We start from the raw sequence: 22,405 nt of genomic DNA, 5'->3' as shown, positions 1-22,405 counted from the left end.
CACGTGTCTTTGCAGGCCCTCCCCACGGGGGGCCTTGCTTCTCAAGCCTTAAGCCTTAGAGCAAAGCATGGTGCTCTTAAGATGCAGTTTATTTGTCCTACTGGTTATAAAGTCCTTTAATTCGGGTGCTCCACCAGAATTCTCAATGCGACAGCTTGAAGGAGCTTGCTGGCACACTGGAATTTGGGAGCCCTTTATGGCAGGGGTGGGGGGCTAGGAACATTTTACTGAACTAGCCCAGCTCAGTGGGTAAATAGCTCCTGCCTGGTACCCCAGCTCCATCCCCGAGGACACCCCCCCCAGCCCCCCCCCGCCCAGATCTCCCCCCAGTTCAGAGCCTAGAGGGTGCCACCTGGCACAGAGGTGGCTCCCAGGACCCCTCCGGTGCTGAGGTCAACATCTGTTCTGACTGAGCAATGCCCCATCCACTGTGCCTGTTCAGTATTCTGAACGTGGCCCCTGGAGTCATTGCAAGCAAGTCATCAGTATCCTGTAGGGTGAGTAAAGCAGATGTAGGGATGTTCTCCGGAGTCTGAGTCACTAGGGCGCCTCCTCAGTTCAAGTTGGAAAAACTAAAATATTCTTTGAAAGTGCCCGAGTGATTATTCTTCCTAAACTCGTCTTGTTTGTTGCTGAACGGTTTCTTTTTCTTTTTTTTGTAGCTTTACTGAGGCATGAGTTACATACCGTAAAATTCCCTTGTGTGAGGTATACACCTGCCAGTGATTTTTAATAAATTTACAGAGCTCGGCAAACTGTCACCACAATCTAATATTAGGACGTTTCCGTCACCCCCCAAAAGATCCCTCCTACCCATTTTTCTCTCATTTCCTGTTCCTGCCCCCAGCCCCAGACAACCACCGAATTGACTGACTTTCTTGTCTCTGCCCACATTTTTTTTTTTTTAAAGATTTTATTTATTTATTTGACAGAGAGAGACACAGCGAGAGAGGGAACACAAGCAGGGGGAGTGGGAGAGGGAGAAGCAGGCTTCCCGCTGAGCAGGGAGCCCAATGCGGGGCTCGATCCCAGGACCCTGGGATCATGACCTGAGCTGAAGGCGGATGCTTAACGACTGAGCCACCCAGGCGGCCCCTCCGCCCACATTTTCTTGAAGTGAATGTTTAGACCTGTGTTCTCTCCAAGTAGAGCTCTTACCTGCTTCGTGGTCAGATTTCTTTAAATTTAAAACAAGTAAGTTGTGTGCGGTTCCGTGGCTATGACCAAGGCCCCTTGCGCCTCACAGCAGGTAAATCACACACCTTCTGTGGTCATCCCCCATCCCTGTTACTTCAAAGTTCTCTTGAGACACAAATGAAAAAATATACATTAAAATGCAAACATAGTGCCAGATCATTCTTGCTTAAAGCAGATGGGGCAAACATAGGTACTTGCTGAATCACAAAAGATGCCTTTCATTGGGCTAGTGTACCTTTTAAAAATGGAAACGAGTGGCCGACATTGAAAAGCCAGGGACATTTTCAAGAAAAAGAAAGAAAAGCCAGGGACGTTTTCAGTGGGTAGAGCAAGTGACTCTTGATCTCAGGGTTGTGAGTTCGAGCCCCGCGTGTGGCATAGAGTTTACCTTAAAAAAAAAAAAAAAAAAAAGAGTCGATTTCTAAGTTCTCTTGGAATCTGAAGATCTGGCCCCAGCTCCCACGTTCCCTCCAGCAGCCCGTTGCTGGAGCTGAGAGTCAGCCGTCCCTCTGCAGCAGTGGGTTAACCATACCCCCCCACCCCAGCCACTTCACCCCTGACGTTTATCATCACATTTTTGCTGTCGTTTTTCGTATAGTAGAGTTAAGAGAAAAAGTGAAATATTTCTTGTCTCCATGTCTCTATCAAAAGTGGGAAAAAGAAAGATAGACCAGGAGGGCCGTGTCTTTCAAGAGAAGTGGGAGAGAGCGTATTTCTTCGTGGAAGTGCAGAATATTCCTACGTGTTTAATATGCAAACAGAGCATGTCTGTGTCCAAAGAGTATAACCTCCGGCGCCATTATCAAACGAACCACAGCAAGCACTACGACCAGTATACCGAGAAGATGCGGGACGAGAAGCTCCATGAGCTGAAGAAAGGACTCAGGAAGTACCTCTTGGGGTCATCCGAGATCGTGGGCCCCGAGCAGAAACAGGCGTTTGCAAATGTGAGCCCAAATGAAACTGCGGCCGTGCAACCCATAGAAGACATGGCTGGGAACTTATGGGAGAAGTTACGCGAAAAAATCAAGTCGTTCGTGGCATACTCTATCGCAATCGATGAGATCACGGATATCAATAATACCACCCAGCTGGCCATATTCATCCGCGGCGTTGATGAGAATTTTGATGTGTCGGAAGAGCTCTTGGATACGGTGCCCATGACAGGTACAAAATCTGGCAACGAGATATTTCTGCGTGTCGAGAAGAGTCTGAAGAAGTTTAATATCGACTGGTCAAAACTGGTCAGCGTGGCCTCTACGGGCACCCCTGCCATGGTCGATGTGAACGACGGGCTGGTGACGAAACTTAAGTCCAAGGTGGCCATGATTTGCAAGGACTCGGATCTGAAGTCGGTTTGTTGCATCATTCACCCGGAATCGCTTTGTGCGCAAAAGTTGAAGATGGACCACGTCATGAGTGTGGTGGTTAACTCCGTGAACTGGATATGCTCCCGTGGACTGAACCACAGTGAGTTCACGACCTTGCTGTATGAACTGGACAGCCAATATGGCAGCCTGCTCTACTACACCGAGATTAAGTGGCTCAGTCGAGGGCTGGTGCTCAAGAGATTTTTTGAATCGTTGGAAGAAATTGATTCCTTCATGTCGTCCAGAGGGAAGCCCCTGCCTCAGCTGAGCTCTCAAGATTGGATCAGAGACTTGGCCTTCTTGGTCGATATGACAATGCACCTGAACACTTTGAACATCTCGCTCCAAGGGCACTCACAGGTCGTCACGCAGATGTACGACCTGATCCGGGCGTTCCTAGCCAAACTGTGCCTTTGGGAAACTCACTTGGCGAGGAATAACCTGGCCCACTTCCCCACGCTGAAGTCGGTTTCCAGAAATGAAAGTGACGGCCTGAACTACATTCCCAAAATCGTGGAACTGAAGACCGAGTTCCAGAAGAGGTTGTCCGATTTCAAACTCTATGAAAGTGACCTGACCCTGTTCAGCTCCCCTTTCTCGGTGAAGATCGAGAGCGTGCACGAGGCGCTCCAGATGGAGGTCATTGACCTGCAGTGCAACACGGTGCTAAAGACTAAATACGACAAGGTCGGGGTCCCCGAGTTCTACAAATACCTGTGGAGTAGCTACCCGAAGTACAGAATCCACTGTGCGAAGATTCTCTCCATGTTCGGGAGCACCTACATTTGCGAACAGCTGTTTTCCATTATGAAACTGAGCAAAACGAAATACTGCTCGCAGTTAAAGGACTCGCAGTGGGATTCCATGCTCCACATCGCGACATGACTTACAACACGGGGGGGTGCAAGACGAGAATCCTCCGGGCCCCAGGGATTGCAAGATGAGAAGATGAGTTACAAACTTTCTGTTTTCCAGTTTTTTCCACTTTGACTCGGAAATGTAACTTGCAGTATCCTACCCGTTTGTATGACATTTTATGCCTCACCATAGTCCAGTAAAGATGAAGACCGTTTTATTGTATTTCTGGTGGTTGCTTTTCCTTCTGGCCGGCGGGTTTCACTCACCCCTGGGGCCAGCATACTGAAGTTTTAAATCAGCCAACAGAGAAACAGAGAGAGAGGTGTGTATTCGTGGAGGAGGGTAAATGCACACACATCTATCTGCCCACTTTCTGCATGGTGTCCCCTGTGATCTAACATGTTTGCAAGCTTGGGGACAGTCCCTTGGAGACACATTCACCAACCATAGTACCCCTGTGTGATCTGTCTCTGCCTCCCGGCAGACCCACGAAGATAGGAGTTGAAAATGGAGAACTCCAGATAACAAGTAACATGAGCTTTCAAAGGCCAAGGCAGCTGAGGTTTGGAGGTTGTTTCGTTTTTTTGTTTTGTTTTGTTTTGTTTTTTTGGTAAACTTTTTTTTTGAGGGGCGCCCGGCTGGCTCAGTCAGTAGAGCATCCGACTCTTGATCTGTGGGTGGTGAGTTTGAGCTCCATGTTGGGTGCAGTGATGACTTAAGAAATAAATAAACTGTATTTTGAAATAATTTCAAATTTGCAGAGAAGTTGCGGAAGCGAGAAAGGTATGAAGAACACTTACATGTCCTCTTGCCAAATTCTCATATTATTGAAATTTTACCCCTATGCTCTATCCCTTGTTTGCTTGGCCTCCTTCTCTCTCTCATGTGTGCACGCGCGCGCATGTGTGTGTGTGTGTGTGTGTGTGTTTGTGTGTGTGTGGGTACATTGCCTGTGAGCCTGTATGCACGAGTGTCCGAGTATAATGTGTGTATAAATGCACGCACCTAATTTTTTTTTCTGAACCATTTGAGGGGGTTACATACATCCTTTCCCCCTGACTACTTTAGGGAATATTTTCCAAGAATAGGGATATTCTCTAACCATGACTTACTTAGTGACCAGCTCCAGTAAATCGAACACTGATGTAATACTTCGATCTCGTTTACCATAAATGACACTGTGCATGGTGTCCCTTGTGTTCTAACGTGTTTGCAAGCTGGGGACAGTCCCTCGAAGACTGTCCTGATGTCCTTCCCTTTATAGCACTTAACCCACGGAGAGCTGGCATTTGAAAGCGCGCGCGCACACACACACACAGTGTTCTTAATCTGTATTAGCCACTGGAATTAATGACCCAAAATTATGAATACTTTCCAGGTTGGAAGAATTAATCTGACTAGGGAGCAAAAAGGCTAAAGATCCCGACCTGGTGATGACCCATTCAGGAAGCAATGGACAAAACACTTTGATAAAAATAAAGGGAGGCTGCAGGAGAGAGAGAGAGAGACCAACCTCCAGGCAGTTTCCTGCGCAAGGCACCCGCCCCCAGCTGGAGCCCCAGTGCATGTCCTCAGACACAGGGAAAATGACCCCACCCTGGCAGTTCCTGTCCTTGGGGGGTGGACTGCAGGTACAGCTGGGTCTGGCTAGCTCAGAGGCTCACTTCCTAGGGGGAGGAATGGGCTGGTTTACAACGGGGTCAGGGGAGACCCGCCCCGGTGTACCCAAGCAGATGCCCAACCGAGTATCAGAGGGGTCGCCCTGTGGACTCTGCAGGGAAAGGTCAGCCCCCTCATGTGATAGACCGACAGCTAGGGCTCAGAGTGATTAAGTGACCTGCCAAGGTAACACAGCAGAGACGGGGTCAGGATTCAAACTAGGTCTGTGTGACTCCGAAGTCCCTGTCATTCCATGACAGGAGGCTGTCATGTGTGGCTTTCTGGTGGTTAGCGCATCGGATGATGCTGAGGGGACAGCAGGGTTCAGCCTGGGCTGCCTTCTGTGACTCGACTATTCATGGGCTGTTCTGCTTTGAATCAACTCCTACGGCTTCCTTCTTTATCCTGCATGCGTGTTGGGACCGTGGCGGCCCAGCACCGTCACTCAGATGACAGAGCCAAGCCTGGGAGAACTGACTGAGCAAGCAGATGGTTTTCTGGGGTCATCGATTGATGGGGTGTCTGCAAATGAGAGCACTTAGGAGCGGAGTGGTGGGGCCCAGGCTGGAGCCAAGGGCTGGATTTGGTGGGCCCCATCAGTTTCTAGGAGCATTTCCCCCAAGGCCCTGTCTTCCTGTCCCAGGTGGACAGAGGACACTGGTCACTCCAACACAGGCCTGGGGTGGGCGTGGGGGGTTGGAGCTCTGGAAGCCAGGCCCCTGTCACCTCCCTCCTCTGAGTGCCCATTGGCCGTAGCACCTGCCACTTGGACTGAGCCACAGAGCAGGAACTCTGCGGGGTCAGGAGAATGTAATGGATCCAGTAGGGCTTTGGAACCAAAAAGAAAAGCTCTGTCACCCACTTGCCATATTACCCTAAAAACTTGCTTACATTTTCTGAGGCTTGGTTTCCTCCACCACAAACCCACCTGCCAGGGTTGTTCTCAAACCAGAAACAAGGTAAAGAAAAAGCCCAGCATTGTGCCTGGCCTCAAGAATATCGTCTGCCCGCACACTGCAGCCGTAACTCAGACGCAGGCCCCTCCAGGCGTGCCTGCCTGGTGCTCTCTGTGGGCTCCCCCGAGGGGACAGCAGAGGCCCCCAGGGCAGGCCCCCTGCCCTCAGGCCTGAGCACCACCCGGGCCTCCTCCTCAGCATGCAACAGTGGGGCCAGCGCAGGGCCACCTCCAGGGGACCAGAAATGCAGAAAAACGTGAGGAAAACGTTGGATCAGGACCTTAACTTGGAAAAAATGAAACTAAAAATTATGAAAATCTGTATTTTATCTCACACAGTTTGTTTTTTTAATTATACTCGCAACTGAACAAGCAAAGGGGTTGGGATGGTCGGTGGTTAATTCTCCCACAGCTTTGCATGATAGCGTTTGAGGGGCTGGACTTTTCCAGCAAACCGAATGTGCAAAAAGCAAAGGGCCCAGTGGTGTTCTCAAGGCCTCTTTCAATCATTGCGCTGGTCAAATTATTCTCTTGAGAAGCATCAGTCCCCTTATCTCGAAGGAACCAGCCTTGTCCATCCTCTTGTGCCTCCTCCCACATAAGGAGGGGTAGCTGCCACCGACCGCCTTCCTGATAAGCTGCTGCTTTAGCAAGATTTGCAGCTCCGGGTTGCACCCTGGTTGGTGTCTTTGCATTTTGCAAAAGATCCACCGGCAAAGACTTTGAGTCTGGCAGCAGGGCTGGTGGGGGCGGTGAGGGTCTGTTCATGAATGAGTAATTGCTTTCTGGTACAACCTCCTAACTGGGCAGCGAATAATCAAAGGTGCTCCCTCCCTATACCTAGATGACAATTTTTCTTTGTCACCGAACTAAGGTGCACACACCGCGCGCTGTGGCACCCTTCTTCAGAACTCTTCTGCAGTGGGACCAAAGTTTTAGCAGGCAGCTTCTGTCCAAACAGCCAGCGCGGGGGCGGGGGGTGCGGGGCGTTCTTATTGCACTTGGCCCCGTGCAAACTTAGTCTCGGCCGAAGCCAGGGCACTGTGCAACCGGACCTTGGTTCTTGCAACTTCCCCCAACCTCCCGCCCCAGCAGAGCTCACAGCCCTCAGTCCAAATTCTATAAACACCCCCAAGGGCGAGCCCAGCCCAGCCCGCCCCGCTGCTCTGCAGGACCTCTGTCCACTCCAAGCAACATTTATTGAGAGCGCTGAATAGTTAGCCGGGCGAGGCCGAGACTGCGGGAGGCATCCAGACTTCTGGATCTATACACGTGTATACAGGGATGGGGCGGGACAGGGCGGAGAGGCCAGGACGCCATCTAGGGGAGTGGCCCGGCCTCAGACGGCGGACGCCAGCTTCCGTTTGGTGCTCTCGCTGCAGCGGTGCAGGATGAGGTCCGCGCTGGGCCGCGGGGGCACCGCGGGCTGTGGCTTTGCGCGCTCGGTCTGAGGTTGCTTCCCTACCGCTGAAAGCGCGGCCGGGTGAGAGGCCCCGCCCCAACCTTCAGGCCCCACCTCCGGCCCCACCTCCCCTCACCGCCCAGGCCCCGCCCCGGCAAGCCCCGCCTCCAGGCCGCTACGGACACTCATACGCCGCGGGCTCCCAGCACAGGGCGGCCCAGGCCGGCCCTGGCCCCGCTTCTAGCCCCGCCCCGTCCTCAAGGCCCCGCCCCAAGAAAGCCCGCCCCCAGGCCGCTGCCGGCACTCACCGCGCGGGCTGGCGGCTCTCCGCGGTCCCGGGCGCGCCTGGCCCCGCCCCTGGCCCCGCCCCGTTCTCCAGGCCCCGCCCCGGGCAGCCCCGCCCCCCGCCCCCGGCCACCGCCCGCACTCACGGCGCGGGCTCCCTGCCCTCCGCGGTCCCGGCGGCGCCTGGCGGCGACGTTGCTCCAGAAAACGAACACTGTTGCGCCGATAAGTGTCCTGGCTGAGGCGCTTCCGCGACCGCTGGTGGATGCTGTGTGCGTTGCGGATGGACGACCTGGGCGCAGCGGGACGGGGGCGTTGCTCAGCGCCTGGCAGTCCCCGCTGCGCCCGCGTCCTTGCTTGCGGGGACGCGCATGACAGGCCCTGGGGTCCAACGACTGGCCCGGGGCAGTGGGGAGCGGGGCGGGGGCCCCGCACGACGGGGCGGGCCATGCATGCGACTCCCCCGCGCCAACGCGGACTCCTGGGTGGCAGAGCCCAGGTCCGTTTCCCACGCCCCTTGCCAGCCATCAGCCCGGCCCCTCCCCAGGAAGCCCTCTGGACTGCCACAGCCCTCAGGGCCCGTCCCCAAGGACGCCCGGCATCGACGTCTACACCTCCACCTCACACCCCTGCTGTCCCACCGCCCCCGGGCCAGACCCACGATGTGGGAGGGCAAGTCCTGCCTCGATCCAGTGAGGGTTCTGTCTCCCCTGCCTGCTGGGGAGCCCTTGTCCCGAGCCCCCTCCCCAGCACTGCCAATCCAGGGCCTGGACCCACAGAGGGGACCCGTGGTACCTCCTCCTCAGCCCCGTCCAGTCCCAGGGACCCTCGCTCACCTGCGGGGCGGTGCCCCTCGGCTCTTGATCTGGCGTTGGGCCTGGGCTATATCCTGCCCGGACTTCTGTAGGTACATGGATGGGAAGTAGCCTGTGATGTCGTTTTTCCTGCAACAGAGGCAGCCCTTGAAGCCCCCGCAGTCACAGGGGGGAGTAGGGACCTCAGATGTGGGGGACTCAGGGATGTCTCTAAATAGTTGGGGATGGGGCGCCTGGGTGGCTCAGTCGTTAAGCGTCTGCCTTCGGCTCAGGGCATGATCCCAGGGTCCTGGGATCGAGCCCCGCATCGGGCTCCCTGCTCCGTGGGAAGCCTGCTTCTCCCTCTCCCCTACCCCTGCTTGTGTTCCCTCTCTTGCTGTGTCTCTCTCTGACAAATAGATAAATAAAATCTTTAAAAAAAGAAAAAAAATTAAAAAAAAATAAACAGTTGGGGTTAAGGCAGTCGGGAGTTGCAGATACCCTGAAGCTTGGCCAACACCAGACTCTGTCCCGCTGGGCCTCAGTTTCTTCATCTGTGCAACATAGGCCCGCCCAGCCTTGATGTTGGTAGTAGGAGAAATTAGCAGGTCCAACTTGCCCCCCCCCCCCCCCCCCCCCCCCCCCCCCGGGACATGTGTTTGCAATAAAACATCTGCAACAGTGTATTTGTCAGTATTTTCTTTTACAGTGTGTCTAAGAAACCTTTGTCTCCCTCCAGGTCACCAAGTTCCCCTATGCTTTCTTCCACAAGCTTTTTAGTTTGGGGTTTTGTGCTTGGTCAAACCCATGACGCAACCCGAATAAAGGTGCGTGGTGTGAGGGAGGGGTCTATGTGCCTTTCCTCCAGGTGGACGCCCAGCTGTTCCGGCACCACTTGCTGAAAAGACTTTTCTCTCCATTCTCACTACTATAATTTGGGAGTGAGAAAAACTTCGCATATTACAAAGTTCACTCAGTAAAACTCTGATCCTTCTTGGCTGGTGGGAGAATCACAAGCAGATTCTTAGGGGTACATGATGGGCAGTTAAGTGAGGGTCAAAAAGGTTGAGAAATATCTTCCTGCCTCAGAGCCTCCAGCCCGGGGCCACGCTGATGGTGGGTGCTGTGGCCACGAGCTCACTGGGGCCATGGACTGGCCCTATGACTCGAGGCTCTGAAAGGGTGTACAAGGACCTGGGGAGGCCCAGTGGGTCCTACAAGCCCCCAGGGTTCTGCTCTCCCCAGGAGGAATGACCGGATAAGAATCAATGACAACCGAAGATTTAAAAGGAAAAAGGATGACAGGGTCTGCTCTACCAGTTCTCAAGTAAAATAATTAATGCAACAATCAATTGTGTTGTAGAAGGAATAATAGATGGCGAGTGACCCCAAGTCACAAAGAACAAGGACACTGAACCCTGAGGAGCCAGTTGGGGTGGGATAGTCATTGATCTGCTACCAAAATGGAAACTGAGTCCATAGAGAGGTGGTGGCTTATCCAGAGTCCCACACCTGAGGCAGCACTGAGCCCAAACAGACCGGGTCCCAGGCCAGGGCTGACACTCAGGGTGGGCACAGTGGGGAGGGCGGGGCGCTCTCCTACCTGATGACCCACCAACCATCCAGGAGCTTATGAATGACCTCAATGGCTTCGCCCTCCTGCAGAGACACTTCATCCTCCATCTGGGCGGTATAGGCTTTGATGGAGACATAGGGCTCACCTGCTCGGCCGTGGGGGCAGGGGCACGGTGTGAGGGTCCGCCCAGCGCTGGCCTGCCTCCCCTCCTCTCCTCTCTGGGCCCCGAGGCTTTCTCCAGCTAGAGCCCAGGACCACCCTCCCCCCTCCTCCCTGCCTGCTCCTTACTGGTCTCCCTCTGCAGGCTCCTGCCGCACACTCGTGGGGCACCCCGGAGTTCTGCCCTCTGCCCGCTACACCCGGGGGAGCTGGCCCATCCCACCCCCCACCATCCACATCAGGGGCCAGGCACCTAAATAGGACACGTGGCCAGGCAGGTGGTGCAGGGGTGAGCACCCGTCCACGTGGCACCTGAGCCACTTGACTCCGGCGTCCACACCTTTTCCAGTTTTTCCAGAGATGCCATAAATCCGCGTAGGGTTGTGAAATCTCTCCATTTTAAAATACGGGCAATCAACTCTAACTCACTTACTTAGCTCCAGCCCGCGGGCTGCCGGTTCTCCGCTTGCAGTCAGCGAGGATGCCCCTGCCCGCAGGCAGCGCTCCTTCCTGAACCTCAGATCTGCTCCTCAGTTGGCTTCCCGCTGGACCTGGCCCGGGCTGGACCCACCTCTACTCTACCTCCTGGTTCTCTGTCCTGACCAAGGGCACCACCTCCTACCTGGGCCCCTCAAGCCAGACTATGGGGTCTCCACCCTGACCCCACTGTGCAGCCCACAATCCTATCCAACCCCAAAGTAGATATGATTGTATCTGGCTTCTCAATATCCCAGGGCCCCTCTGGTCCCTTCCCCTCACATCCTTATGGCCATGGAGGGCAAGGCCGCACCTTCATAGTTGGGCTCTGGGTCCTCTGTCTCATCAGGACTGTCCAGGGGCTCCAAGTAGGACGCCGGGACCCAACCTCGCTTTGTCTTCATTTGGCAGAACCACCAGCCTGTGCGGGGACCGGGGTGGGGGAGGGGTGGGGGTGAGGCAGGAAGTCTGGGCGGGCCTGGCAGCCTCCCTTGGCCACCAGGCTGGTAAGGACACCCGGACATAGACGCACAGACATCCAACATTCAGATTCAGAAATGTCACCTTCACCACACTCCATGCACACAGGTTACAGGATTACAGCTCAGAATCTGCTTCCCACACAGCACGCCCAGCAGCTCACCTAGCCTCCTGGACCTAACCCCGGGGATGCACAGATGCCCACAGCCTCCCCTGGGGGGTGCCCTCAGCGTGGGGAGGCCAGTTGGGGTCCCCAGAGGAGCCACAAGTCTGTCAGTGGACCAGGCGGGGAGGAAGCTGGAGGCTGTCTGAGGGCCAGAGCCTTGGTAGGGGGCTTGAGGTCCCAGCAGGGCAGGGAGACTGACCACTCTCACTCTTCTCCACGACGTCCACCACATCACCCGTGGCCAGAGCCATCTGGGAGCCCGAGGTCTTCTCAAAGTCAGCGATGGCCCGGTACGTCTGCAGGATGATGGGGCCTGTGATGTCTGGACAGAGGGAAGGTGGGGTGAGTGCACAGTGCGGGGATGGGCTGCCTCCTCCAGGCAGTCCCCTGCACGGGCCACCAGAACCAGGTGCGCTGGAGGTAGATGTCCCCTGCCAACTAGAAAGCAGCAGAGACCAGCTAGTTTTTGTAGCCCCACATTTATGGAACACCTAGTGTGTTCCAGACACTAGTCACACACCTTACACACCCTCTTTCTCACTTGATCAGCTTAGTGAGCAGCCCTCCTGTGCCCTAATGTGCACACCAATCGCCCCAGGATCTTGCTAGAACGCAGGTTCTGATTCCATAAGCCGGCAATGGGACCTGAGAGTCTGCATTTCTAACCAGCCCCCAGGTCTTGCTACTGCACCATGTTATGGACTGAAATACCCCTCTTCTCCCCTCCCAAAAACTCACATGTTGAAGCCCTAAGCCCTAGTACCTTAGAATCTGTATTTGGAGTTAGAGCCTTTAAAGAGGTGATAAGGTGGGGCCCTGACCCCATAGGACTGGCATCCTTATAAGAGGAGGAGGAGACACCAGGGGGGTACGTGCACAGAGGGAAGGCCGGGTGAGGGCACAAGGAGGAGGCAGCCGTCTGCACGCCAAGGGGAGGGGCCTCGGCAGAGCCCAACCCCGCCCACACCCTGATCTCGGACTCCCAGCCTCCAGAACTGTGAGAGAACTCATTTCTGTTGTTTAAGACCCTCCCTCCCCCCTCGCCTGGTCTGCGGTGCTTTGGCCCGCATAGACTAAGACACTGCTCCCTGGACCACACGCTGAGTGGCCCATAGCCCCGTCCGGGCATCCCACTCACTGGTTGAAATCCCGCTCCACATTTCGTGGCTGTGTGGCCCTTGACCTGAGTTCCAGCTCAAATCAAGCTTCAGTGTGTCCAGCTGTGAAATGGGGTTAATAGCACTTTGGTCCCTACTTCATATTTGTTACAGAGATGATTACACGTGTTAATATGTGCAAGACATTTAAAATAGGGCCTGGGACAGAATAAGTCCTTAATAAATGTCAGGTTGTATTATTAACAATTATCGTGCACAACAGATCAGACACGGTCAGGCCCCTCTGCCCCCGAACCTGTTCATTCATTCAGCCAGGACATCGCGGGCTGTTGGGAGCGGGGGTCGGGCTGGGCTCTGCGGCCACAGACATGAGCTTCGATCCCCAGTCGTTAGTGCAAGCCACCAAGATAACCCCCCCCCGACCCCGGCTCCTTTCCCTGCTTGGCCTGTGCTCAGCATCCCCCATCATGTCCCCAGTCCCCTCAGGGTGACCTACAGGTGGCTGCCCCCAGCTCTCACCCGTAATGCTCTTGTCTTTCGGCACCAGGTAGGTTTCTGGCTTTTTCACCCTGCAGGAAAGAAGAATCTGGGTTAGGCGTGCAGCTTCCCACTGGGGAAGCAGAGGCTCCGGGCAGACCTACAGAAGAACTTCCCAAGAGGAAAAGGAACATGGGATGTGGGGGCCGCTGCAGGGAGAAGGGAGCCACGGGGCAAGGAAAGCCCCCCGCCCCCGCCTTCTGCAGGCCCAAAGAAGGAGCCAACTGTTTTTGGGGGTTTTTTTTAGAGATTTATTTACTTATTTATTTGACAGAGACACAGCGAGCGAGAGAGAACACAGGCAGGGGGAGCTGTAGGCAGAGGGAGAGGGAGAAGCAGGCTTCCCGCTGAGCAGGGAGCTGGATGCGGGGCTCGGTCCCAGGACCCTGGGATCATGACCTGAGCCGAAGGCAGACGCTTAACGACTGAGCCACCCAGGTGCCCCAAGGAGCCAACTGTTAAAGAGAGCACAGGTGATGCACTCCGGTCTGGGAAAGGCTCTTGTCACCTCGGGGGGCCAGCTCCCCTCTTCTGGGGGCTCAGGAGAGCGGCCGACAGGGAGGGGGCATCCCCACCACCCAGGCCCCTGGGTGCTGCACTGTCCTGCCCCTGGGCCAGGGGAGATGTTCCGCGGTGCTGTGTGTCCACCAGGCCTCACCAGCACTCAGTGAGCAGCGAGGGACAGAGGGAGGGACCTTCCCCAGCAGGACAGCACATTCCCCTGAGACCTCCCTCAGCTTCTCAGATGCTTTCCAGGCTGGGCCCTGAGTACAGGAGTCCCCTGGGGCTGGGGCAGGCAGAGAATGAGGGGCAAAGCGGAGGCGTGCTCAGCGATTAACAGTGGCCACCAACCCTCCCACCGCCCCCCCATTGGGGCTCTGCACTTCACAGTTTGTAAGTGCTCTCCACGGCCCCCATTACTCCATCTGGCCCTTCCCACCCAGTTACAGACGGGGAAATGGCTTTCAGAAGGCAAGCTGAGGCTGAGGACCTAGGATCTCACATTCCCAGCCCAGAGAGCACCCCCACCCAGCACCGTGAGGCTCAGAGGGCGCCAGGTGGAGACTTGGCAGGGACGCTGGGGTGGGGGGTGGGGGGGTTCCAGGTCACACGGGCCAGAGTTAGAATCCTTCCTCCTTCTCTTTTGGGCTGTGTGACTTCAGGCAAGTCATCTCCCCTCTCTGAGCTTTAGTTATCTGTCACGGGGGGGATATCCTGCACCCCCTCCCCAGGCAGAGCTCACCACCGCCCTTCCCTCTTCCACTTTGGGGCCAGAACGCGGGGGCCACTCACTGGCTGTCCGTGGGGAGCTTGAGGTCGTCGGGGCGCACCTGGAAGAAGTTGAGGAGGTGGGGGCAGCGAGAGATCTTGACAGGCAGGCTCATGAGCGCATTGTAGTATTCGGTGAGGGTGCCCTGGCGACTCTCGGCGACCCGCTGCCCGTCGAACCACCGTGGGGCTGGAGGGGCCCGGGAGGGACACCAGTGAGCACACTCCCAGGTCAAACCCCAGAGGGGGCAGGAGTAGGGGGCACAGATCGCAGGGCAGGCGAGCGGAGCCAGGACAGGTGACCCTGTGCTTACCTGGCAGGTGGGGGATGATCCTGTTTTGTGGGTTGATGTCCCCCGCCTCGATAGGAAACATTTCCTTTAACATTTTCTAGACACAAAAGAAAAGGCGAAGGCACGTCCTTTATTACAACCCTGCCAAAGCATCGAATCGGAAACGACTCTTCTAATCACATGGGCTAGAAAGTTCGGCTGCCATCCTTGGTCCTCTTTCTCTCCCACCTTACATTCATGCCACCAGCAGATCCTTCTGGTTCTGCTCCTAAAATCCACCCAGAATCTGACCCTTCTCACTACCCACACAGCCACCACCTCGGGCTGAGCTTCCACCGAACCTGGATGATCACATCCTACGCCCCCTTCCATCTTTGCCCTCAACCCAGCACCCTCTTCACACTTAAATTGGATCATGTCTCTCCTCTGCTCAGAGCCCTCCCTGACTCTCAGCTCACTCAGAATGGAAGCCAAAGGCTTCACATTAGTCTACAGGGCCCCGCAGACCTGTCCTGTCTGCCTCACTCACCTCCTCTGCCACCGCCCTCCCCTCCCTTGTTCACTCTGCTCCAGCCATCTCTGAATACTCCAGGCTCATTCCTGCCCCAGGGCCTTTGCACTTGCTTTTCCCGTTCTTCCCCTGTATTTGTCAATAGCGCTTTCTCTTTCTCTTTGTCCTTCTTCAAGTCTTTGCTCGGATATCACCCCCTCAGTGAAACCTTCTCCCTGACAATTGCCCCTCCTAACTCAGTCCTCCCATCCACCACCACCCCCTGCTTTATTTTCTCTATAGTTCTAACGACTGTCTAACATACTATGTAAATTACTTGTTTTGTTTGTCTGTTATCCTGACTCCTCCGCTAGAACTTAAGGTCCACAAGGGAGGGCAAGGACTTGCATCTTTTTTATGCCCTTGTTACCTTCAGAGCATCTCCCACTCACCAAGTAGGATGCACCTGGCGCTTAGTAGGTGCTCGATAAATAGTTGATGAATGAATGCATGAGTCCACCAATTAGTAAAAGGGGCTAATCCTACGCCGGAACAACCCAGAACAGTTTAGAGAGGAGAGATGGAGTCGCGCACATATCAGCATGGACAGGTCTCAAAGATGTGACCTAGTGACAGGAACAAGGCAGAGAAAGGAGCAGCGGCATGCTGATGGCTTCTAGAAAGCCTGCGGAAAATGCACGCTCAACACTACTGCATCTTGTTCTTGGACTTGTGTGTGTGTGTGTGTGTGTGTGCACGTGCACAGGTGTAGTCACCCAGGCTGGAGCTGAGACAGGGCAGGGGATAAAGGGTGTTTTCCACTTCTTTTGTAATGTTTTCTTTTCTTTTTTTTAAAGATTTTATTTATTTACTTGACAGAGAGAGAGACACAGCGAGAGAGGGAACACAAGCAGGGGGAGTGGGAGAGGGAGAAGCAGGCTTCCCGCCGAGCAGGGAGCCCGATGTGGGGCTCGATCCCAGGACGCTGGGATCATGACCTAAGCCGAAGGCAGAGGCTTAACGACTGAGCCACCTAGGTGCCCCATGTTTTATTTTTCTTATCTTAAAAAAAGCCTTGTGGGGCGCCTGGCTGGCTTGGTCGGTGAAGCTCATGACTCCTGATCTCAGGATTGTGAGTTCAAGCCCCACGCTGGGCATAGAGTTGACATTAAAAAAAAAAAAAAAAAGCCTTGTAGCAAACAGCACAGTGATATCAATTGTGACTCAGTGTCCTGGGTGTGTGGGACCCTTATAGTCTTCACATTGATCTGCATTTTGCTTTATTTACTTACTTACTTACTTTTTTTTTTTAGGTAGGCTCCTGAGATCATGACCTGAGCTGAGATCAGGAGTCAGAAACCGACTGAGCCACCCAGGTGACCCTGCATTTTGCTTTAAATTTCTCATACAAGAGGGGCGTCTGGCTGGCTCAATCAGTACAGCAGACAACCTTTGATCTTGGGATTGTGAGTTTGAGCCCCACGTTGGGTATGGAGGTTACTTAAAAATAAAAAAATATTTAAAAAAATTCTGGGGCGCGCCTGGGTCTGCTTCTCCCTCTGCCTGCCATTCCCCCTGCTTGTCCTTGCTCTCTCCCTCTGTGTCAAATACATAAATAAATCTTTAAAAAAATGCAAAGTTTATGTTCTGTGTATTTTACCACATTAAAACATACTTTAAGGAAATCTTACCACTTGCAACGACGTGGATGGAACTAGAGGGTATTATGCTAACTAAGAGAAATAGTCAGAGAAAGACAATTATCATATCATCTCACTCACATGTGGAATTTAAGAAACAAAACAGATGAATATAAAGGAAGGGAGGGAAAAACAAAATAAGACGAAATCAGAGTGGGAGACAAACCATAAGAGACTCTTAACTCTAGGAAACAAACAGGGCTGCTGGAGCGGAGGTGGTTGGGGGGATGGGGTAACTGGGTGACGGGCATTAAGGAGGGCACCTGATGTGATGAGCACTGGGTGTTATACGCAACTGATGAATTACTGAATACTACATCTGAAACTAATAATACACTGTATGTTAATCAATTGAATTTAAATTAAAAAAAACCAAAAAATAAATAAAAAATAAAACATACTTTAAGGAAAATGTTCTTTTAACTGAAGGAATAAATAATGCACCCTCAACTGTGGGCTGGGGGTGCTCTGGGTTCCTCACTTCCTGGCCAGCACCTGGGCCACCCTCCCCCTGGAAGGGCAGAGCTGGGACTGGGTGTGGTGTCCCCTCCCCTCCCCTCCCCTCCCAGACACACACACACACACACACACAAGTGCACAGGGCACTCACGTGGAACTCGTAGATCTCTGTGAACCGCCGGTATACCACCTTCTCAGACAGGTCCTGCCACTTCACCAGGAACATGTACACCTGGGGGGGTGACGGGGTGGGGGCGTTCAGCTTCCTGGGGGAAGCCCATAGGACTCAGGGGCAGGGGCGGGGGTGGGGTGGGGAGAGCACTCTTTGGGGCGACCTGGGCCACAGAGAGGGCACTGACTCATGGACCCCAGAGCTCCTGCTCTCCAGCCTTAGGACCCAGGGTGAGATGCAGCTTCTCTCAAATGAACTCAAATTCCTCATCTGTAAATTGGAGACAGAGGGGCTCCTGGGGCTGGTAGGAGAGTTACGGGAGGTGAGACGAAAAGCCTGGGCTCAGACCAACGAGAACTCAGGGAGAGAGTGTAGGGTCCCATTTCTACCAAATGTCCAGAATAGACAATCTACACAGACAGAAAGTAGATTAGTGGTTGTGGGGACTGGGCTGGAAATGGGAAGTTCCTAACAGGTCTGGGGTTTCTTCTGGGTGGTGATGAAAATCTAATATTGATTGTATGAGGGGCGCCTGGGTGGTGCAGTCGGTTAAGCGGCCGACTCTTCGATGTGGCTCAGGTCATGATCTCAGGGGCGTGAGATTGAGTCCCACGTTGGGCCCTACGCTCAGCTCAAAGTCTGCTTGAGATTCTCTCCCCCTCTCCCTCTGCCCCTCCTGCTCATGCTCTCTCTCTCTCTCTCTCAAATAAACACATCTTTAAAATATATATATATATATATATAGCATGATGGTTGCACAACTCTGTGAATACTAAAAACCATTGAATTGTACACTTTATATGTACACTTTATATAGGTGAATTATATCTCCATGGAGCCATTATTAGGAAGAAAAAAAAAAAGGAAAGAAACCTGGTAAGGAGAAACCAAAAGAGAGCTAGGAGAATTCTACTCAGCCACAAAAAGGAACAAATTACTGACAGATGCATCCACACGGATGAATCTCAAAAGCATTCTGCTAAGTGAAAGAAGCCAGACATGAAAGGCCACACACATGATTGGTAGGATTCCAAATCTGTGATAGTCTAGAACAAGCGCGACTAACTAAAGGTGGAGGGAAATCAGAACAGAGGTAGCGTCCGGGGGATGGTGGAGGAATGATTGGGGAGTGAGAGAATCTGGGGGTGATGGTAACAATCTATACCTTGATGAGGGTTTGGATTATGTAGGGACATGTACCATCAAAATTCAGCAAATATATCTCTAAGATTGGTGGATTTCATTCTACATAAATTTTACATCAAAAGAGAAAAAAACTAGGGGCACCTGGCTGGCTCCATCGGTGGAGTCTGCAACTCTTGATCTCAGGGTTGTGAGTTCAAGCCCCATGTTGGGGGTAGAGACTGCTTACAAATAAAATCTTAAAAAATGTTTTTAAAATAAAATTTAAAAAGAGAAAAAGATAAACGAATATGACCCCTAGGTAGTGATATGCATGCTTAAGTATTTAGGGCAAAGTGTACAGATGTTTCCAATTTGCTTTGAAATGCACCAAAGGCACGCCTGGGTGGCTCAGTCAGTTAAGCTAGCCAGACACCCCAAGAAAACGTTTATACGTTTCTTTCTCTTTCCCTTTTTTCTTTTTTTTAAGATTTTATTTATTTGTCAGAGAGAGAGCACAAACAGGGAGAGCAGGGAGCCTGATGTGGGACTCGATCCCAGGACCCTGGGATCATGACCTGAGCTGAAGGCAGACGCCCAACAACTGAGCCACCCAGTCGTCTGGCTTCCTTCCTTCCTTCCTTCCTTCCTTCCTTCCTTCCTTCCTTCCTTCCTTCCTTCCTTCCTTCCTCTTTCCTCCTTCCCTCCCTCCCTCTCTCTTTCTTTTTTTCTCTTTCTCTTTCCCTCTCTTTCTTCTTTCCTTTCTTTCCTTTTAAACATTTTATTTTTAGGGGCGCCTGACTGGCTCAGGCAGTTAAGCATCTGACTCTTGATTTTGGCTCAGGTCATGATCTCAGGGTCGTGAGATGGAGCCTGCGTCAGGCTCCACGCTCAGCATGGAGTCTACTTGAGATTCTCTCCATTTCCCTCTATCCCTGCCCCCCAGCTCATGTGCTCTCTATTAAAAAATATATATATTTTTAAACAATCTCTACACCCAGTGTGTGGCTTGAACTCATGACCCCAAGATCGAGAGTTGCATGCTCCACTGATGGAGCCAGCCACCCCCTCTTTTTTTTTTTTTTGCAAAGAGAAATACAGGAAAGATAAACCAGAATGAGTCTTTGAACACATCTTTTTTTAAAGTTTCGATGTTTGATCACATCAAACATGTTAATATAGTACACATTTAAAAATAAAATTAGATCAACAAGGATTTTTTAAAAAAAAAACTTCAAATTGGAAACAAACGAAAACATACGAACTTCACTATCTGTCAGATGGGTAACAACCATATTAAAGAAAACTGGAAAAGAAAAAAAATCCAAGTAACTCTTAGTTACAGTATTTCTACCTTCAATCCAAAGGGGGGAACAAAAAACGCAAAGAAGACTTAAATTCGACCTAACAGGTTGATTGTTCATAATGGCATGGGTGCTGTAATTCTGATAGAACTAGCTTATGTGGATTGCAGAAATGAGCAAAGGAGTCAAGATGTTAATTCAGCTGGGAGGCGGGGTGATCGTGGAGAGAGAAAGGATCTACGAATATAAAGTGGTACAAGGAGAAGGAGATGGAATGGCTCTTTTCCCCGGTCTGAAAGGCCACGGGCAAAGACATCCCAGAGGCAATGAGCATGCTCAGCTTCCAAATCTAGAGTTCTAACCTCACTCCCCACTGCAGAGAAACAGGTGAAACGGCGGAGTCCAGGGCTCCCGCTGGAGAGCACAGGATCCGCCTGGAACATATCAGTAGCAGAAGTAAGAATGACGCTGAGAGAATGACAGACTAGGTCAAAAAAACACAGGAGCCAGCTTGAAGGGGCTCCCAGTAGCCAGATCTGGTACGATCGGAGCATGAAATGAGTTATGATAGTGATGGATCGCATCCATAGTGACCTAAGTAAATAGTAAGGACGAGGGGAAGAACCTTACAGTACAATGTTAACTAATAAATGCAGAAGGAACCGTAGAGTTTAAAAAAATCAGTTTGGCAATCATTATAGTAATTTGACTTAGGCAAGAGTCACCCAGGTGCTGTAGAGGGAACAGGATATTCATTTAATTTCAGAAAGTCTCCCCACAGGTTCATTATTAATCACAAGGGGAAAACTAGTCACCTTACAGTAGAGACATCTGGTGATCAAAATTAACATCACCGACACAGGAACCAGCAAAAAATCCCCTGCTAGCTGATAAGATCAACGAGGTGAACACCGTGTCACTCCTGGGCTATTCCTGCCACAAATACATAATCCCAGTCTAATGAAGAAGGATTAGACAAATCCTTTTGTAGAAGGGACATCCTACAAAATGACTGGCCCACGCTCTTCAAAACGTCAAAGTTGAGAAGGACAAAAAAAGATTAAGACTGACCCATGGGCGCCTGGCTGGCTCAGCCAGAGGAGGTGTGACTCTTGATCTCGGGGTCATGAGTTCGAGCCCCGTGTTGGGTGCAGTGATTACTTAAATAAATAAACTTAAAAAAAGACTAACCCAGATTAAGGGAGTCTGAAGAGTCACGACACGTGAAATGCAGCAGGTGGTCCTGGGTTGGATCCCAGACCCGGAACATTTTTACTACAGAAGACAGGTAAGGGAAATGGTGAAATCTGAGTGAAGTCCGTGGGTCGGAGAACGGTGTTTCATCTACGTTAATTTGCTGATGTTGACACATTTGCGTTGCGATGATGTAAGAGAATGCCCTTGATTTTAAGAAATACACAGTAGAGGGGCACATGAGTGGTGCAGTCGGTTAAGCATCCGACTCTTGGTTTCCGCTCAGGTCATGATCTCGGGGTGGTGAGGCTGAGCCCCGCGCTCAGCAGGGAGTCTGCTTGAGATTCTCTCTCCCTCTCCCCTCCTGTGCTCTCTCTCTCAAATAAATAAATAAATCCTTTAAAAAGTACACAGTCGTGTTTAGGAGTAAAGAAACACAATGTCTCCAATTTACTCTAGAATGATTCAGGAAAGTCCTATTCAGAGAGAGAGAGAGAGAGAAAGAGGTGGGGAAGAGAGAGACAGAGAGAGAGAGAGAGAGGGAAAGAGAGGGAGGAAGGGGATGGGGAGGGAGAGGAGAGAGGGAGCACAGATGTGGGGGGTGGAGGGATATTGGAGTTATTGGTGCTTTGGGGGCAACCTTTCTGTAAGTTTGAAATTATTTCGAAATTAAAAGTGAAGAAAAAGAAGAAAGGTCTTGGCAAAGGATATTGAATGTGCCCTACAAAGCAGAGTTCCTCCCTGGCCTTCCTCTGGCCTTGGGGACCCTCTGGTGGGGTGGGGTGGACATGTTCGGGCAGCCTCGCGGGGCAGGGCATGGGGGAAGGGGACATTTTTGGCCCCTTGGTGGGTGTCACCCTACTGGAGGGGATCCGACTGGAATGTAACTGATCCCAGGGCCGGCTTGGGGAGGCAGAGGGTTGCCGCCAGTCCTCTCCTGGAGGACGGCTCCCTGAAAGCTGGGATGGTCAGGGAGGGCTGCTGGGAGGAGCGGGCCCTGGGCAGCCGGGACGTGAACGGGGTGCTGACAGGGGACTCCTGGCTGGGGCGGGGGAGCAAGGAGTGAGGTGGGCTGGCAGGGGCCAGGGGCCAAGCCACCTGTCCTCCCACCAAGGGCCCCGGGGTGCCGGGGTGCACGTCCACGGTGCGCCCCGACAGGCCAGTGGTCCTGGGAGCCGCGCGGTGACAGTGCTCTCTGGCACCTGCGCTCCCGCGACAGGCCTGTCCCCGCGCGCTCGCAGGCCCTCCCGTGGGCTACTCACATAGTGCTGGCTGGGGACGAAGCGTTTCTCGAAGCCCAGAAGGGCGATGTGGCGTATGAAGGTGTCCCCCATGGCCGGACTGCGGGGCCTCCCCTTCTGCGGGGGGC

General features: G+C 52.8%; 2 protein-coding genes across 6 annotated transcripts in view; one reads left to right on the top strand and one right to left on the bottom strand.

Moving 5' to 3' along the window:
* The window catches only part of LOC116648740 (general transcription factor II-I repeat domain-containing protein 2), a 42,202-nt gene extending 38,140 nt beyond the window's left edge, over positions 1 to 4,062 (top strand). For 4 of the 5 annotated variants that reach the window (XM_032430945.1, XM_032430944.1, XM_032430943.1 and 1 more), the window contains one exon: positions 1,849 to 4,062. In XM_032430945.1, the coding sequence (XP_032286836.1) occupies positions 1,849 to 3,452 (1,604 nt within the window). In that variant the 3' untranslated portion in view covers positions 3,453 to 4,062. Of the gene's footprint in view, positions 1 to 662; positions 884 to 1,848 lie in introns of those variants that run through there. The other variant, XM_032430947.1, reaches the window with a different exon arrangement.
* Positions 4,063 to 6,377: 2,315 nt separating this feature from the next.
* Positions 6,378 to 22,405, bottom strand: NCF1 (neutrophil cytosolic factor 1). Its single transcript, XM_032430850.1, has 11 exons — positions 22,299 to 22,405; positions 17,396 to 17,476; positions 14,617 to 14,692; positions 14,327 to 14,492; positions 13,016 to 13,065; positions 11,578 to 11,700; positions 11,046 to 11,153; positions 10,124 to 10,241; positions 8,563 to 8,670; positions 7,873 to 8,018; positions 6,378 to 7,506 (listed from the first exon to the last, which is right to left on the bottom strand). The coding sequence occupies exons 1-11, from the start codon at positions 22,368 to 22,370 to the stop codon at positions 7,379 to 7,381; spliced, it is 1,176 nt and encodes a 391-aa protein (XP_032286741.1). The 5' UTR covers positions 22,371 to 22,405; the 3' UTR covers positions 6,378 to 7,378.

Source organism: Phoca vitulina, unplaced genomic scaffold (genome assembly GCF_004348235.1).
Source record: "Phoca vitulina isolate PV1807 unplaced genomic scaffold, GSC_HSeal_1.0 scaffold45, whole genome shotgun sequence".
Classification (NCBI taxonomy): domain Eukaryota; kingdom Metazoa; phylum Chordata; class Mammalia; order Carnivora; family Phocidae; genus Phoca; species Phoca vitulina.
The sequence above is the reverse complement of the archived record's forward strand: the minus strand, read 5'-3'. Positions and strand labels throughout refer to the sequence as shown.